The 19,814-nt window shown below is 35.3% G+C and overlaps 1 protein-coding gene across 3 annotated transcripts in view; it reads left to right on the forward strand.

Annotated features, from left to right (window-relative positions):
* RIPK2 (receptor interacting serine/threonine kinase 2) overlaps positions 1 to 19,814 on the forward strand; it is a 50,612-nt gene that overhangs the window by 10,097 nt on the left and 20,701 nt on the right. For all 3 annotated transcript variants that reach the window (XM_006157548.3, XM_006157549.3, XM_027775329.1), the window contains 4 exons: positions 230 to 385; positions 7,594 to 7,751; positions 10,040 to 10,089; positions 10,939 to 11,100. In XM_006157548.3, the coding sequence (XP_006157610.1) occupies positions 230 to 385; positions 7,594 to 7,751; positions 10,040 to 10,089; positions 10,939 to 11,100 (526 nt within the window). The remainder of the gene's footprint in view (positions 1 to 229; positions 386 to 7,593; positions 7,752 to 10,039; positions 10,090 to 10,938; positions 11,101 to 19,814) is intronic.

The raw sequence follows: 19,814 nt of genomic DNA on the forward strand, positions 1-19,814 counted from the left end.
CACCAAGAGACATACATAATAAAAAAAAAAAAAAAGGCAGTATCAGTTCTACAAAGTTATTATTTTGTCTAAACTGTGAGGAAAGTAAGATATAAGAATGCTAATATCAAATTATTTAGAAATGAAGTTATACTTTGATATTTGTAGTATTATTTTCTCATTAATATTAAATGTAGTGAAATTTAAATGGACACTAATTTTCATTATATTTGTATATATACACAAAAAGAAAACTGAGTATCCTGACGTTCCTTGGCCATTGAGATTCCGCATCTTACATGAAATTGCACTTGGTGTAAATTACCTGCACAATATGAATCCTCCTCTACTTCATCATGATTTGAAGACTCAGAATATCTTATTGGATAATGAATTTCATGTTAAGGTAATTACTTTTTACTTTTTTAAACAAGTTTATCTGTGTTTTTGTGCTTAATAGTTTTAAAAAGGCTTTTTTTTAAAATTCTGATTAATTCATGTTATGCTCTTACACAGATCACTTATGATTTAATAAGTCACTGTATAATAACACATTTTTGTTAAAATTCATACAGACAGATTTTGATACTTATGTATTGTATCCTTTTTATTTTTATTTTATATTAATTTATTTTATACATTTAATCACAGTATATCACTTAATTTGTAAAGTAAATTTACCCAACATGAATAAACCTCACACCAGTCCAGTTGAGGATATTATACATCATCAGCAAATAATAACCCATTTCTGTGTTCCATAAATGTCTTACTACTCTATTTTTCTCCTTAATTTCTTTCCTCATACTCCCCCTCAACCCTCTTTTCATACTGTCTCCAGTATCCATAACCATTTTCTATGCTTCTGTATCCTCTAATCTTTCTGTTTCTGCCATAGAATGCAGTCAGTCAGTATATATTAAGTGGAAACATATGATGTCTCTCTTTCATAGTCTGGCTTCCTTCACTCACAGTAAATCTTCCATAGTTGTCCACTTTCTATTAGATGCCAGGATCTTCCTGGTTTGTTTGTTTGTTTGTTTGTTTTATGGCTGAGTAGTATTCCATAGAGTATATGTGCTGCACTTTTTCAATCCATTCTTCTGTTTGTGGACTTTTGGGTTAGTTCCATGTCTAGCTAATAGTGTGTCAATCAAGTTTATGTTTTCAAAGAACGAGCTTTTGGTTTCATTCATTTTCTCTATAGTTCATTTATTTTTTTAGTTCATTTACTTTTGCTTGAATCTTTATTCTTTTCTCCTGGCATTTTTGGATGTTTTTGTTTTTCCAGTTCTCTGAGGCCCCAGTTCTCTGAAGCCTAATAGACTGTCCATTTGCCATCTTTCCATCTTTTTTTTCTTGTGCATACTAATTGCTATGAACTACCCTCTTATAACTGCTTTTGCTGTGTCCCATAGATTAAGTAAACTCGTGTTTTCATTATCACTGGTTTCCATGAATCTTTTTATTTCAGTCTTAATTTCTTCCATAGTCATGAAGTTATTCAGGAGTTGTTTTCTTAGTTTCAGTACTGATTGTGTATTTTCATGGGTTCTTTCTAAAGTTAATACCAAGTTTAATTCTATCATAGAGAAGATACTGGATATAGTTTCTATGCCTTTGAATCTGTAAAGGCTTATTTTGTGCCCTATCATGTGGTCAGTCTTTTACAAGGTTCCAAGTGGGAGTGAGAAGAATGTTTACTTCGTGGTTTTTGGGTAGAAGATTCTATAGATTTCTGTCAAGTCCATTTGATTCATGGTATTGTTTAGATCCTGTATCTCTTTGCTTATTTTTTGTCTAGATGATTGGTCCAAAGGAGATAGTAGGGTGTTGAGATCCCCAACAATTGGTATGTTATAGTCTATAACTCCTTTTAGATCTAGCAGTCTTTCCTTGGGTACACATGCACACGTGCCTGACATGAGTTTTAAGCCATAAGGAACAGAGTTCAAAATGCAGTCAGCTACGTGGGAGTCCATCCACCTAATTGCTGCACCATCTGCTGGCCCCAACAAAGTCTTTATTGAAGATTCTTTGTCTTCTTTATCTCCCTAGAATAAAATGGTTTGATATGGAAAAGAAAAGCAAGTTTTTGCCTTGTTATTGTTAAGAAAAAAATAAACTAATCTGTTATATCAATTGTAGAGCCATTAGGTGAATGTAGCTTTATGGTGGGCTTGTCCTATTATTCCTCACAATAGTCCCTGTCTCCCAAGTAAGTTATCTTGACAAGAAAGTTTGAATATCCTTACCTGAATGACTGACTTTTTTTAAATATATGATCAGTCAAGATTTCTTCCCTATTGCTTTTACCTCTTCATGATAAACTGAACAAATCTAATTCTGCTTTCACACAACTGCCCTTCAGTATTTGAAGATAACTGTGATTCTTCACCCTTCACAAACAATTGCATTTTAGCCTTTCCCATGCTAAATGCTCTCAGTTCCTTCAGTCAGTTTCCCTATCACAGGAGATTTAATCCCTGCTACTATCTAGATATATCTATTTGTTTAAATTGCTCTTAAATTTCGATCCTCAGAACTGAAAATATACCTGTGGTGGTGTGATCATTTCCCTGTTCCTACATACTTAAATTAATAATTCTTTAAAATTCATTAGCCTGAGGGAGGAATAGTCATACCTCAAATTGGGCTTGGTGAAAACAAAAAGTCCTGAAAAGGTCTTCTTTTCATATATTATTGTTTGAGCCATATCTTCTTATCATGTATTTTACAGAATATGTTCTAGGCATCTTCAAATCCTATCTTGTTAAATTGGAGTAAATGCTTCAACTGCTTAAAAACTTTTTGAATTTTATTTCTGTAATCCAAGGATTTTGTTTCTTTCACCGCTTTGTGTCATTCTCAAATTTCATTGGCTGGCTTTTTGTGTCTTGAAACCATAATTAATATTAACCAGTATGGAGCTCAGAATACAACACAGCCTTAGGAGCCAACTTTCATGTCAGTAGCAATTGTGTTCATCAGCACTTTTGGGGAAAAATCCTTCAGTTTCTTTGGCATACTCCTTGAGAAGGGCGGTGGCATGAAGACCCTGTTGAGAGTGGCTGTCTCCCCTCTTCTCCACCCTTCCCCCCTTTCTCTTCTGAAAGAATTAAACTTATTTTTTTAAGAATTTTTTATTTTACTTTATTTATTATTATTATTTTTTTAACTTGACCAGAGAGAGGCAGAAAAAGAGAGAGAGGGAAAGTGAGAAAGCAAGCCACCAGATCTGGAACTCGAACCACGGTCAGTCATGTAGCAGCCCAGCCCCCTAACTACCACACCACTTGCCAGCCCCAATAAACTTTTTAAAAAGTAGCCCTTTGTAAATTTTCCTATATCTTTTTTTAAAAAGCGGGTTAAGGATAGTTTCCTACTAATATGTAGGTTTACAAAATCAACATTTTCTTCCTTTTAAAAAGTCAGACCGACTTTTTGGGTTTTTTTGAAGAGGTTTTGCTATAGGGCTCACCAGAAAGACAGAAGGAGACACAGAGACACAGAGCAAGAAATCACCCCCTAAGGGTGAATAAAAACAATAAAACCACACCACAATCCCTCCATTCTCCTCTTGGGATCTTGGGCACGCGTGCACATGTGCCCCGCAAGTTTAAGCTACCAGGTCCAGGACTCGAACCGTGGTTGACTGCATGGGAGTCCAGCAACATAGCCATTACACTAACTGGTCCCCTGACATTTATTTTTCTGAAATCCTATAGTAACCCTTCATTCTATCCCATAAATAACTAATAGTATTTTCAAGTTTTCTCATTAACTTAAAATAAAGATACTTGTACTTGATCAATTTTTCAACCTCCTTGGACTTTATTTCCTTCATCTCACTCCAGGAGTTATTTTGATAGAGAAAGCAAAAGCAAACTAATAGTTGATTACCTCTGCTTTTTTCTTTTCAATTAATCAATAGAGTACTCTTTTGTTTCTTTTTTGCAACCATGAGTAGAATTTAAAATATTCTTTCCCTTTTTTTAATTGCCAATGGGCACATGTGCTCACCAAGAAAGAAAGAGAGTGAGAGAGAACAAGGACCTCCAGTGGAACATATTCATGCCACAATCTTTTTTCCTCCATTTCTTTATCCCATCAGAATCTGGGGACAGATGCACACAAGAACCCAGAATGTTTTTCAAGCTACCAGGGCCAGAATTCAAACTACAGTTGAATAGCTATGGGATCCAGCTTTCCATGCACAACACTTAACCACCGAGCTATGGAATTGATACTTAAATATTCTTGACTTTTGGGGGAGAAGGGGGTTTGTAACTTTTATTTATCTTAACATGTACAGAACTTGATCTTTCTGCTACTATTTTTATAAATTAGTGGCACTTTTGTATATGCCTCCTTATGTGTCTCTACTTTTTATTCTGTAAGTGTCTTAAAATTCAAAGTTCATCAGTGATTCATAAAGAAATAACAATTACAGGCACACAGGTGGCAAGGTGGTTAAGGTGCTAGCCTTCCATATGGCCAACCATGGTTCAAGTTCTGTACCCGGCAGATCAAAAATCACACCGGGCACATGTGCATTCATGAGTACCCAAAATCCCAAGAGGAGAATGGAAGAGAATTGATTGCAGCATGGCCAATTCCCTGGGTTGGGGTGAGGTGATTTCTCACTTTATCTGTCTCAGTCCCTCTCCAACAAGCCTACATGCCCTATGACAATAGCCTAAGGAAAAAAAGAAAAAGAAAGAAAGAAAGAAGATATAACAGTTATTTGATCTTCCTATTTGTTTGATATAATGAAATTTATAACTTGCTACAGTTTTTTGAAATAAGTTTTCTTACTGGAATGCTAATCACAAATAATATCTAAAAGAAAAATATTTACTATCAATTAAAGTTGCACCATTCCTATTTTTTAAAAAATACATTTAACTTGTTTCTTTGTCAGACAGGTGTCTGTTAGTGCACTTTAGATATAGATGAACCAGCCAGTGAGAGGCTTCTTTGAAAAGAAGATATTTATATGTACCATATCTCCTTCCTCTACTCTCCTGTCAGTCTCATGTGGAAACCAGAACACTTCAAGGTTGCTCTTCATAGCTTTGCACAAATGATTTATAATTATACAGATATGGATAGTATATGTCAATGAAAATATCTATTCTCCTAGAATAATGGGATTATGAGTGACTATTATGAATAGTATATTTTAATTTCTTTTAGTTTTTTATCATTTTTAATTAAAAAGAAAACCTTTAGCTTTGACGTACTTTTTAAAAATTTTTTTAGAATTATTTTATTTAACTTTATTTATTATTATTATCATTATTATTTTTCAGTTTGATCAGAGAGACAGAGAGAGAGAGAGGAAGTGAGAAAGCAAGCCACCAGGTCCCAGACTTGAACTGTGGTCGGTCATGTGGGAGTCCAGCGCCTTCAACCACCATGCCACTTGCCGGCCCCTGAAGTACATTTTAAGATCTTGTGTCAAACAAAAGTTTCTGTTCTCTTGCTTAATTGTTGGATGATATATTTATCCAAACCCTCAAAAAATTATACACTTATTTATTCTATTGCATTCTGGGCTTACAGGTTTTCTTCTCTTCGGCTCATGGTTCTGATTCAATAAATTATGTCTTTCTTGTATGGTATTGGTTGTAATAAAGAAAGAGGAAATGTACAGTTCAGTGTGAAAGCCAAACTAAAACAGTGATTAGAAGGAATTCTGATTAAGTAGGTTCTAGGCCAGGTATGAAAACACAAAGATGAGGATCTTAGGTGAGGAAAAAGGAGCATATAAGGAAGCCAGCTCAGGAATATGTCTTCTCCAGCACTGTTTTCAAACCATTAGTTAGCACAGTAGTTTGCAAATTATGTTCAGTATAAGGTGAGATCCTATCCCCAGTTTTGTTTGTAGCATTTTTCACTGTAGCACCAATAAAACTTTACTCAGTATAATAATGCTTATTAGCCTGGCATGTGAGCAAGTGGAGTCTTATTTTTGCTTTTAGGTGATAGGGAGGAGGGATAGAGTTTGCAGTGGCAAGTGGGAATGAGTGGAATAGTCAGTCCCTAGACTATTATTACTACCCAAAAGCAATTCAGGGGCCTAAAACTATACTGATCTTGATGATACTATATGAATAAGAGCAACCTCTAGAAATGTCCTATCTACAAAACATCAGCAGTGGTAACTAACACATAGATTACTGATTATGTGCCAGGTATTATTCTGAGTGTTTTATTTAGCTCATTAAATTTTCTCAGTAGACCCTATGATGTAGATTATCCCCATTTTACAAATGGGCAATCTGAGCATAGAGAAAGTAAACAACTTGCTCAAGGTCACACAGCTAACTAAATGCTAGGATTGGAACCTAAATCTAAATAATCTGTGCGGTTGGGTTCTTAGCCACATGCTATGTTGCCTTTCAGTATCAATCTTGGTTCTTTGTATGTTGACAGCATGTTTTCTCTTGGTGCTTTCTAATTTTGCTTCTTAGACTTACCCTTTTATTACAATAAATGTATGAACAATTGAAGTATTCTACCCCTCCTTTTTTGAGGCACGAGTGATTTTTTTTTCTCTCATTTTTATCCATATGCTAATAAAAATAATTTTATTTTAATTAGTAAAAATATAAGACTTGGAGGCCAGCAGGAGGCATAGTGGTTAAGGCACTGGACTCCCACATGGGCAGCTGCTGTTTGAGTCCCGGACTTGGTGGCTTGTTTTCTTACTTTCCCTTTCTCTTTCTCTCTCTGGTCAAATTAGAAAATAATAATAATAAATAAAATTAAGTAAATAGTTCTTTAAAAATATATAAGACTTAAATAATTGAAATTTAAATGGTGTGCTGGATGGAGCTCATTTCATTCTGTTGACTTCTATAGTATGCAACATAAAGGTCTAAGTAATTAAAATGTCCTTAAAGGTTTTCCATACTCCCTTGTCTAGTATATACTGGTTTTGTTTGTTACATTTTGTCTTTCATTTTTTAAAAAATAAGGAATCTATTAAATATTTAGTGAAGTTATAAACCATTCTGTAACATCTGTACAAGATTTACACCTGAAATAAAACTAAAAATAATGTATCAAAGGTACACAATGTCACTGATAATTCTTTAGGTACCCAAAGTCACATACATATACTTCATTTGCTAACTATACTGTTGCCACTAGATGTGATTCTTTTATTGGTAAGTGTAAATCATATATTACAATGACTTTTCTATTGTTTATATTTTGCATATTTCAAATTATAAGGATGATACTTTAGGTCATTAAGAATAAGACCATGTAAATCCATGTTACACATAATGCCCAATGGTAATTGTATGAGATATGAGTAGATTTAGATTTAGCAGTCTCATGAGATGTAGATATATTTGAAAAGCAGGTGCTATAAAGCTATTTTTCGTTTAAAGTTTTCAGTTTATACACTCATTCAGAATATAAGGCAAAAACTGTTAGTCTGCCTTCTAAAATGTATAGTATTGTGCTAGACTTCAAGTCAGTAGATATATTTCCTCTAGTCTGATAGTTAAATGAAGCCAATATACACAAAGATAATTAATTCTTAGACTTTTTAAAGAAAGTTTTTAATTCAAGTTCTTACTTTTTTTTCCTCTACAGATTGCAGATTTTGGTTTATCAAAATGGCGCATGATGTCCCTCTCCCAATCACGGAATAGCAAATCTGCACCAGAAGGAGGAACAATTATCTACATGCCACCTGAAAACTATGAACCTGGACAAAAATCAAGGGCCAGTGTCAAGCACGATATATATAGGTATAGTGTGTTGATTTTTATCAGAGTTAACCTTGTCTAAAACACAAAAATAACCAGCCAGAACTTTGAAGCTACATTTTTTTCAACTTGCCATAATGTATGTGCACTTGCCAGAAAAAGAGAGAAATAGAGAGGGAGAAAGCAATCCCCAGTGAAGTGTGGTCATACTGCCATCCCTTCTCCATTTCTTCAACCCATCAGGATTTGGGGCACATACACACCTGCCTGGCGTGTTTTTCAAGCCACCAGGGTGGGGTTTTGAGCTACGTAGCTGGCCATGTGGAATGTGGCTTCCTTAACCATTAGGACATAGAGCCAGCCTTTGAAACTACATTTCAAAGTATGATTTTTATTCTTTAAACTACGGTGAAAATTAATCAGAAGTCACAGTGATGGGACCAGCAGTTAGCGTAATAGCTATGTCACTGGACTCCCATGTAGTTGACCGCGGTTCGCATCCCGGACCCGGTGGCTTAAAACTCACGCCGGGCACCTGTGCGTGCGTGTTCAAGATCCCGAGAGGAGAATGGAGGAGAAGGGATTGCGGCGTGACCATCCCCCCTGGGGGGTGATTTCTCGCTTTCTGTCTCTATGTCTCTCTCTGTCTGTCTGGCGAGCGCAAGCGCCCTATAGCAAAAACCTCTCCCAAAAAAAAAAAAGTCACAGTGGTTAATATTTTTCAAATTAAAGGTGACTTATTTAAGCAACTTTTACTAATTTATAATTTGATACTCAGAGGTTTTTATCACTTGTGACTAGGAGAGGCAGAGGAAAATGGTATTTCCCTAATATCTTAGCTATAAGTCTCATGTCATATTTAATAGCCTTTCATTTCTGAAATCTATAGGACATTTTTGAGCAATAAATAAACTCTTAAACATACTGGAAGTATTTCTATTTAAAGTATCTCTAATATTTGTATATGTGTGAATTCTTTTTTAAAAAATAATTATTTTATTTAACTTTATTTATTTATTTATCTTAATTTGGCCAGAGAGGGATACAGAGAGAGAGAGACAGAGAGAGAGGAAAAGTGAGAAAGCAGGACATCAGGTCCAGGACTTGAACCCAGTCGGCCATGTAGGAGTCCAGTGCACTTAACCACCACACCACCTGCTGGCCACATATGTGTGAATTCTTTATACAACAAATCTGTGTGTTTGATAAGATCATGTTTTCATGTTTCAGATACAGATTACCTATAATCTCATAATACACTTAATACATTGCTTTTGATACTAGTCGGCTACATGGGAGTCCAGTGACATAGCCATTACGCTAACTACTGGTCCCATTTTTTTAAGAGCTTTTTGCTATAGGGCGCATGCACTCACCAGAGAGACAGAAAGTAAGAAATCACCCACCAGGGGAAATAGCCATTCCACAGTCCCTTCTCCTCCATTCTCCTTTAGGGATTTTGGGCACACACATACACACACCCAGTGTGAGTTTAAGCCGCTGGGTCCAGGACTCAAACCGCAGTCTACCACGTCTACTACGTGGGAGTGATATAACATTATCCCATCTGCTGACTTCCCGAACAATTCTTAAAAGCTGGTTTTATTCTAGAAAGATGATTCCATTTAAATCTTATTAGTCCATTAGTTTTGTAAATTATTCCTTGAGTTCAATTTCAGTATTCTCAGTCAGAGAAAATATCACTTCTTGATTTTGGTGGGAATTCTCTCGCTAATGTTCACTCTCCTTATGAGGCAATATGTTGATGCCTAATCAATTTCATTATCCATCTTCAATGCAGTTAATTTGAGGATGTAGCACAACTTCTATATCCTATTTAATCCTTTATCCTAAGTGTAAAATTCATGCAATATAACCAGGTCATTGAAAACTGAAGAAAAATTGTGGGCAGAATATTTTCACTCTAAAGAAGACAGGACTGAGACCAGAAAAAAGTCAACAGAATTGAGCTACATGATACAATGCCTTCTATTGCTCTTTGCTTTGTATGAAAGATAGACTCGTGTAATTGGATGAGCATAGCTTATCTGGATATTCAGAGTGACCATTAAATCATCCACAAGAAGTTATCCTTACACATAACTTTAAGCTTTTATTATAGTCATTTCAAATTCAGTTTAATTTTTTAAAAAGAACAGACTGGATACTGTATGTACATTCCTCTTGTTGGTTCCTTATGTAGCATTTCACTGCCTTATCCTTATCACTTTCAAAAACTGTATTTCCAGTCAGCTTTTTAAATTAATGCAATTTAATTAATTATTTAAAGTTTGTTTATAATGTGTAAAATATGTTTTTATTTAAAACAGCTATGCAGTTATCATGTGGGAAGTGTTATCCAGAAAACAGCCTTTTGAAGGTAAGCATACCTTGTCTTTCTTATTCTAGGTGACATCATGGTGGTAGGTGACTTTCAGAGCTATCTATAGCTCCTTTTATTTTAAATCTCCTTATCATTCATTTTGTTCAAAACATAACACTTTATCGATTATGATTGTACCATACACTACAAAGTGTGCTGGACTAAGGATCAGTTGTGAATTCACTGTAAACTAGAAAATATATTAGAACAAGGATCAGGAAAACCTAAATTCTTTTTTTGTTCCAACAGTAATTAGCTTTATGATCAGTCCATTAAATCTCTGAGTTCTCATTTTGTCATCTGCAGAATGAGAATTTTGAATTACTGTTTCTAAAATCTAGTCTAACTGTAAAATTCTTCACATGAAAATGTAAGTAATAATCCTTCTATGAGACCAGCAAACATTTAAGAATACTCTTGTCTTTTTCATTCCCTAGTGATATTGTTTTTTCTTTATTTTTAGATTTGTATAGGTAAGCACACTATGTAACAAACAACCTCAAATTCTCAGTAATTTACAAAATAAACATTTATTTCTCATTTACATTAGATACTCGCTGCTATAACCCTTCTTGGCTCTGCTTGGCTTTTCTGTACTTACTTTTCATGGACAAATCAAATCCCATGGACAAGGTCAGAATCAAGAGGTGAGGATGCAGACCTCCCACAGGGTGCATACCTCTGACAATGACTGGGATATAAATGCTTCTTTCACACAGAAAGTGGAGTAGTGCATTATTCCTGAAATATAAAGATATCTTCATTTTCACCTGATGTGTTGGGAATGTATTTAATATACTGGATCATAATATACTTGTAATAAATGAAACGTATTTGTTTTGACAGAAGTCACCAATCCTTTGCAGATTATGTATAGTGTATCACAAGGACATCGACCTGACACTAGTGAAGAAAGTCTGCCATTTGATATACCTCATCGAGCACTTATGATCTCTCTAATAGAAAGTGGATGGGCGCAAAATCCCGATGAAAGACCATCTTTCTTAAGTGAGCATACAGTTTTTGTTTTTGTTTTTAAGTTTACTCATTTATTTCTTCCATAAGCGAGATAGAGAGAGACAGTACCCCTCAGGGTCCTATGCCATGTTCCTCTCCCAGGCTTCACTCATTCATGGATAATGGACAGGCATATGCCTAGCATAGTCAGAGAGGTCTCTAGACAGGTATTGGAAACCTTCTCATGTGGTTTTGCCTCACAGAGCATAATATTTTACTACTACACTTTCTGGCGCCAAATATACAGTTTAAATCTGAGCTTTTTAAATTACAGTAATAGCTAATAAGTTGGGAATAGAAAATTCATTGAAAAAATATGCAAGTTTGATGACCATTTTGATATCAAATTGAATATAAACAAGAATTTGTTTAAAATCTTACTTAAAATCTTTTCGCATGTGTTATTTGAAGCATTTATTTATGAGTAACTGCTTTTTGAGAATAATTGAGAACTCTTGGGACCAGCAGTTAGCATAATGGCTATGTCACTGGACTCCCATGTAGTTGACCAAGAGTGAGTTCGAGTCCCGGACCCAGTAGCATAAGCTCATGCTGGGCTGTGTGCGTGCCCAAGTTCCCAGGAGGAGAATGGAGGAGAAGGAGGGGTGATTTCTTGCTTTCTGTCTGTCTCTGTCTGTCTTTCTGGCGAGTGCACGCACCCTATAGCAAAAACCTCTAATAAATAAATAAATAATTGAGCATTCTTAACTGAAAAGAAAATCATTTGATAAGACCAATAATTTCATGAATATATTCAACAAATATTTACTGGGCACCTACCAAGTGTTAAGTATCAAAATGAACACTGGGATCAGAGTAGTAAGCAAGATACTCTAAATCACTAACTTCCCAGAGCCCACATTCTAGTTGAGAAGGCAGAGAGATAAGACTGGAAGTCCTGTAAGTATATAAGCAAAGTGATAGACTGGTTAAGGGAGGGAAAGGAAGTCCTTTCTTTAGGAGCAAATATTTGCGCTCAGATTTGAAGCTTAAAAAGCAGCCAGTCATTCAAAAGCTGAAGAAAGAGTATTTCAGGCAGAGAAAACAGCAAAGGCTAAGGCTCTCAGCCTATAAAGGAAAAAGCTTTGTATTTTCAAGGCAAGAAGAGAAAGCCTGTTTAGTAGGAATATAGTAAACAAGGAAGGAAATAAAAGATGAGATTGGAAAAGTTTGGAAGAGTCTGTTGGCCATCATAAAAAGGTTAGGTTTTTAATCGCAGTGCAACCCAAAGCCATTAGAGTGTGTTTTACAGGAAAGTGCATGATCACATTTAAGAGGAGGTAAAATCACTGTTGCTGTTCTGTGGGGAACTGATTGGAGAAAGGCTATGTCACAGCAGTAATGCAAAGCTCTATAAGACTGACCCACATGGAAAGGTTCTGTGTTCACAATCTGTAGACCTCTCTCTGACTACATCACATGCCATAAGCTGAGGCTGATGAGCTGCAGGGTGAATCATGGCATCAAGACCCTGCCGAAGTTACTTTTTCTCTCTTTCTCTATCTTTCATGGAAGAAATAAATAAAAGTAATGTTTAAAAAAGAGGTGGAAGGAGTAAGTATATGGCGTACTAGTAGCCAAAGACTGGTTGTCGAAAGACTCCCACATGGCCTACCACAGTTTGAGTCCTCGAGCTGATGGCTTCAAACTAACACCTTTTGTGTGTGTGTATGCATGTACAAGATCCCATTCTCACTTTCCCTCCCCCTTAAGCATACGCACCCTAAGGCAAAAGCCTTTGGGGGGGGGCGGGGCGTCTGCTAGGAGATACTTTCTAGAATTGTCCAATTAAGGTGGTAATTCTGGAGATAGAAAAATTACATAGAATTAAGCTGTATTTCAGAGGTAAGATAGATTGCGCATCTAAATGTAAGTAAAAAAAAAAATGTCATGACCTTGAGTTAGGCAGAGTTCTTAGATGAATCATCAAAAACAAACTCCTTTTCAAAATAAATCGGAAACTTTTATACTTCAAAAGACACTATTAAGAAAAGATGAAAAGATAAGGCATGAATTGGAAGAATGTGTTTGCATAAGGACAAATAACCCAATTTTAAAATTAGTGAAAGATTTTAATTTCACTAAAGGAAATAATACACATGGCTAAGAAACACATAAAAGGGTACTTAACATTACTAGGAAATGCACATTAAAACTGAAATGAAATACTACTTCATACACACTAAAACAGCTATTATTAAAAAGAACATGTATTGACAAGGATGTGGAGAAGTGAAGCCCTCCTATATTGCTGATGGGAATGTGAAATGATGCAGCTACTTTAAACCAACTTGGAATTTATTAAAACTAAATGACAGGGAACCAGCAGTTAGCATAATGGCTATGTCGCTGGACTCCCACGTAGTTGACCGCGGTTCGCATCCCGGACCCGGTGGCTTAAAACTCACGCTGGGCGCATGTGCGTGCGTGCCCAAGATCCCAAGAGGAGAATGGAGGAGAAGGGATTGCAGCGTGACCATCCCTCCTGGGGGGTGATTTCTCACTTTCTGTCTCTCTCTCTCTGTCTGTCTGGCGAGTGCACACGCCCTATAGTGAAAAAAAAAAAACAAAAAACTAAATGATAAATTTATCATATAACCCAGCAATTCTCACAGATAACCACCTAAGAAAAATGACTACTTATGTTTACACAAAAACATGTATGTAAATAGTCATAGTAGCATTATTCATAATAGCCTACAAGTGGAAACAATTACAATTATTGCTACTGCTACAGTGATATATGTATTTGCTTCTCATGGTGGAGACCAGAACTCCTGATATAAAATTGAGTAAAACTAGCCTCTAGATGGTCTGAACTGGATCACCTAGGAAGACTAGAGATAGCAAAGAGTAAAGGACTCATGTTAGAACTCAGAGGCATTCCAGCACTTAGAATTTGAGTAGAGGAAAAGGAAAAGAGATTGAGGAAGAAAAGACAATACAAAGCGTAGTCTCTTAGGTCTTGAAGTCACCAGAGGATGCGTGTGAAGGAGGGAATATTGAGGCATGGCTAATCTGTAAAGAGACCAAATAAAATAAGCAGGATTTTCCAACATCATTATCATTGGTAACCCAAACAAATGTACTTTCAGTGGAAATACAAAAACAGGAGACTGATGTATTTTTTTAAAAAATTAGAGGAAAAGAAGAGACAGGTGTGGACAGTTTCTGCAAGGTATTTAACTCTGAATGGTAACAGAAAAATGAGGTGAGGTGGTAGCTAAAAGATGATGTTAGCTTTGACTTTCTTACATAAAGTTAGAAGATAATAATAGAATATACGTGTATGCTACGCAAGTGATCCTTTAGACAGGCAGAGGTTGACAGTGCAAGAGCTGAGAAATAATATAAGGAACACGATGTGGGAGAGGGGAGGGAAGAGATGAGTGATCAAGGTGTAGAAGAAGCTGGAATTGTTCCTCCCATACTTTTGAGTTTTATCCTCACTTTGGAAACATAAGGAAAAGAACTTACATCTCTCCTCCAGCAGTATTAGATTATGGTCAAAGATGATAATCCTCAAAATTACTTCCTAGGTCTCTGGGCTCCTCAAATCTATTGAGGACCTAATAGAGATTTTTTACATGTGGATCATATTTATTGATGTTTACTATATAGAAATTAAAACTAATATATCCTTGATATATTATACAGTACATGCATGTTTTGAAAAGCTATATTGTACCCCACAAAGATGTAAAATAATTAAATGTAAATGAGAAATTATAAAAGAAATTTTAAAAATTATTATCTGTTGGAATAATTATGTTATCACACCTCACTGGAAAAATCAACTATACACTCTTAAGAGGATAAGAATAAAGTGAGAAAATGTCAGTAATTATTATTTTAAAAATAGTTTTATTTTTGTGAACCCTTATATGAGCCTCAGGGACCACTGAGCCACACCTTAGGAAGCATTAATCTATGAGAATGGAATAGAATTGCTAAATAGTAGCTAGTGCCAGGTTGGGACTGTTAAATAAAAAACAGTGATTCCTACTTCTTACCAAGATGGAACAATACTGGTGGTCAATTTCCACTCTTGAGACAACCAAAAAACCCAGACACTATATATGAAATGGTGGTTTTTCAAGACACCAAATCAGACAACACAGCCCAGCAATCTCAGAGGGATAGTAAGAAAATGAGGTGAACTTCCTATTGCCATCTTACTGCCCTGAGAGTTTCTAGGCATATAGAATTCATAAGACAAAGTGCCAAGAGGACGAAGGTACACAGAGGGAGAACTCTGGGTATCTGCGTAAGACTTCTCTGGAGTGTTCCACTGACTACTGATTAGTGCAGGCTAAAATCAGTAAGCAGAAAGCCAAAGTCTTCCACCACCAATAGGGAATAACCAGAAAGTTTGTTGAGAAGTTAGGTATTGCCTAACGGTATGAAGTTCAGAGGAGCTAGCATTTTTATGGAAAGGAAAAGAATTTACTATTTGCAAATGGCACTGGGTACAAAGTCTCAAGGCTCCGTGAAATTAAATAAATTGTGAATTCATTATCTTACAACTTAGCATTTTTTCAATATAATGCTGATGAACACTGAATATAATTGTTAAACAGAAGTTACATTTCACTGGTATTTTTAGTTGGCATGAAAATTTGAGCAGAGTGGATTGTTAACCCCACAGAAAGTTTCTAAAGCTTTAGTAACAAGAATTCAGTCCTATTATTTTTAAACTAGTTCTTCTCGGGATCTTGGGCACACACGCACACACGCCCGGCGTGAGTTTAAGCCACCGGGTCCAGGACTCGAACCGTGGTCGACTACGTGGGAGTCCAGCGACATAGTCATTACACTAACTGCTGGTCCCTAAACTACTTCTTTAAGTGAAATTGACTGTAAAATACTCAGCTTTATGGTACTATGGTACTATGTGTGTGTGTATTTGTATATATATTGGGTTGTCAGGAAAGTCATGATACATTTTTTTGTGTAGAAAAACAGAAAAATATGTCATGACTTTCCCACTTAATGTTATACATATATATATACACACACACACACACACACACACATATACACACACAATGTATATACCTATATATACTATATGTGTATATATACACATATGTATGTGTGTATATTTGTGTATATAGGTACATACATGCATGCATGTGTATATACATACATGTGTGTATACATATATACATACAGTTTTAATCACAGTTTTGTTTTGTTTCACCTTTTAAATTTGTTAAAGGGTAAATGCACTGGAGAGAAAGAGAAAAGAAAAGTGAGAAAGTATCCCCCATTGGGGATTGTCACACCATAATCCCTTCTTCTCCATTCTCCCACCCCGCCCACCTTTTGGGATTGCAGCGTGCACGCACACATACCTGACTTGTTTCTTAGGTTGCTGAATCAAGGACTTCAACCACACAGCCAGCCATATAGAATCTAGTCACCTTAACCACCACACTACCAACTGGCCCATATCAAATCTCTTATAAGACACTGTTACTTAGCTAAGATTTTTTTTTATTGATAGCCTTTCAGATGGCACTGGTTTTGTTGTTTTTAGTTTTTTGTTTTTGAGGTACAACCTTTTCTTTTGTTTCCAAAGGAGATAGCTTCCCATTTCAATGAGCAGGTACTGTCATCCATTTATAAACAACCTACTTTCTATACAATCTATCAGTTTTACATTAAGGGTCTAGAGTATATAGGAATAATAAACAGCAACTGATGGGAAAGGAAAGGAAGAGAAAAAATAAAAACAAATAATAGGAAAAAGTTATGTATATTTAAGAGAGAAACTCTGCCAGTATGACCACAAAATTATAAGAAGACCTCTAGGTATCAAATATCAAAGTAAACACAAGGTACCTGATCTTGGATAAACCTACTGAAAAGAAAGGTTCAGACAAAAAAAAAAAAAAAAGAAGAAGCAAAAAGATAAGCTTCAAAAACTAAAAGCAAGCTATGTTTCTCACTCTTTAAATATATATATATATATATATATATATGTTAACTAAGAAAAATAAGCTTGATAAATCTTTGCTGAGAAAATTAATGAAGAGTAGAATATATAACCTACAAGTCAATCCAGCTATTAAAATAATTAAAATAATATCTTAAGTGACAAAGAAGCACACCAGAAAGAGGAATCATTTAAATAAAGAATAAAGGTTCTTTATTTCCTCCAAAAGTCTTATTGAGGCATAATTTTCAAAGCACAAGTTTCAACTATATTAAATGTACATATACTACTTTTTAATAATTCAACAGAGTTTGCAACCATCACCATAATCCAGATTCAGATCCTTTCTATCTCCAGAAAAATCTCTCATACTCAGTTATAGTTATCACCTGTTCCCACCTCCAACCCCAGAAAACTAGCATCGGTTTTCTATTTCTATTTTTCTATTTCGTTTTTTTTTTAATCTCAGAGGGATAGTAAGAAAATGAGGTGAACTTCCTATTGCCATCTTACTGCCCTGAGAGTTTCTAGGCATATAGAATTCATAAGACAAAGTGCCAAGAGGACGAAGGTACACAGAGGGAGAACTCTGGGTATCTGCGTAAGACTTCTCTGGAGTGTTCCACTGACTACTGATTAGTGCAGGCTAAAATCAGTAAGCAGAAAACCAAAGTCTTCCACCACCAATAGGGAATAACCAGAAAGTTTGTTGAGAAGTTAGGTATTGCCTAACGGTATGAAGTTCAGAGGAGCTAGCATTTTTATGGAAAGGAAAAGAATTTACTATTTGCAAATGGCACTGGGTACAAAGTCTCAAGGCTCCGTGAAATTAAATAAATTGTGAATTCATTATCTTACAACTTAGCATTTTTTCAATATAATGCTGATGAACACTGAATATAATTGTTAAACAGAAGTTACATTTCACTGGTATTTTTAGTTGGCATGAAAATTTGAGCAGAGTGGATTGTTAACCCCACAGAAAGTTTCTAAAGCTTTAGTAACAAGAATTCAGTCCTATTATTTTTAAACTAGTTCTTCTCGGGATCTTGGGCACACACGCACACACGCCCGGCGTGAGTTTAAGCCACCGGGTCCAGGACTCGAACCGTGGTCGACTACGTGGGAGTCCAGCGACATAGTCATTACACTAACTGCTGGTCCCTAAACTACTTCTTTAAGTGAAATTGACTGTAAAATACTCAGCTTTATGGTACTATGGTACTATGTGTGTGTGTATTTGTATATATATTGGGTTGTCAGGAAAGTCATGATACATTTTTTTGTGTAGAAAAACAGAAAAATATGTCATGACTTTCCCACTTAATGTTATACATATATATATACACACACACACACACACACACACATATACACACACAATGTATATACCTATATATACTATATGTGTATATATACACATATGTATGTGTGTATATTTGTGTATATAGGTACATACATGCATGCATGTGTATATACATACATGTGTGTATACATATATACATACAGTTTTAATCACAGTTTTGTTTTGTTTCACCTTTTAAATTTGTTAAAGGGTAAATGCACTGGAGAGAAAGAGAAAAGAAAAGTGAGAAAGTATCCCCCATTGGGGATTGTCACACCATAATCCCTTCTTCTCCATTCTCCCACCCCGCCCACCTTTTGGGATTGCAGCGTGCACGTACACATACCTGACTTGTTTCTTAGGTTGCTGAATCAAGGACTTCAACCACACAGCCAGCCATATAGAATCTAGTCACCTTAACCACCACACTACCAACTGGCCCATATCAAATCTCTTATAAGACACTGTTACTTAGCTAAGATTTTTTTTTATTGATAGCCTTTCAGATGGCACTGGTTTTGTTGTTTTTAGTTTTTTGTTTTTGAGGTACAACCTTTTCTTTTGTTTCCAAAGGAGATAGCTTCCCATTTCAATGAGCAGGTACTGTCATCCATTTATAAACAACCTACTTTCTATACAATCTATCAGTTTTACATTAAGGGTCTAGAGTATATAGGAATAATAAACAGCAACTGATGGGAAAGGAAAGGAAGAGAAAAAATAAAAACAAATAATAGGAAAAAGTTATGTATATTTAAGAGAGAAACTCTGCCAGTATGACCACAAAATTATAAGAAGACCTCTAGGTATCAAATATCAAAGTAAACACAAGGTACCTGATCTTGGATAAACCTACTGAAAAGAAAGGTTCAGACAAAAAAAAAAAAAAAAGAAGAAGCAAAAAGATAAGCTTCAAAAACTAAAAGCAAGCTATGTTTCTCACTCTTTAAATATATATATATATATATATATATATGTTAACTAAGAAAAATAAGCTTGATAAATCTTTGCTGAGAAAATTAATGAAGAGTAGAAAGTAGAATATATAAACTACAAGTCAATCCAGCTATTAAACTAATTAAAATAATATCTTAAGTGACAAAGAAGCACACCAGAAAGAGGAATCATTTAAATAAAGAATAAAGGTTCTTTATTTCCTCCAAAAGTCTTATTGAGGCATAATTTTCAAAGCACAAGTTTCAACTATATTAAATGTACATATACTACTTTTTAATAATTCAACAGAGTTTGCAACCATCACCATAATCCAGATTCAGATCCTTTCTATCTCCAGAAAAATCTCTCATACTCAGTTATAGTTATCACCTGTTCCCACCTCCAACCCCAGAAAACTAGCATCGGTTTTCTATTTCTATTTTTCTATTTCGTTTTTTTTTTCTAGATATTATAACATAAAAT

The sequence above is a fragment of the Tupaia chinensis genome, unplaced genomic scaffold (assembly GCF_000334495.1).
Source record: "Tupaia chinensis unplaced genomic scaffold, TupChi_1.0 Scaffold000547_1, whole genome shotgun sequence".
In the NCBI taxonomy this organism is placed as follows: Eukaryota; Metazoa; Chordata; class Mammalia; order Scandentia; family Tupaiidae; genus Tupaia; species Tupaia belangeri.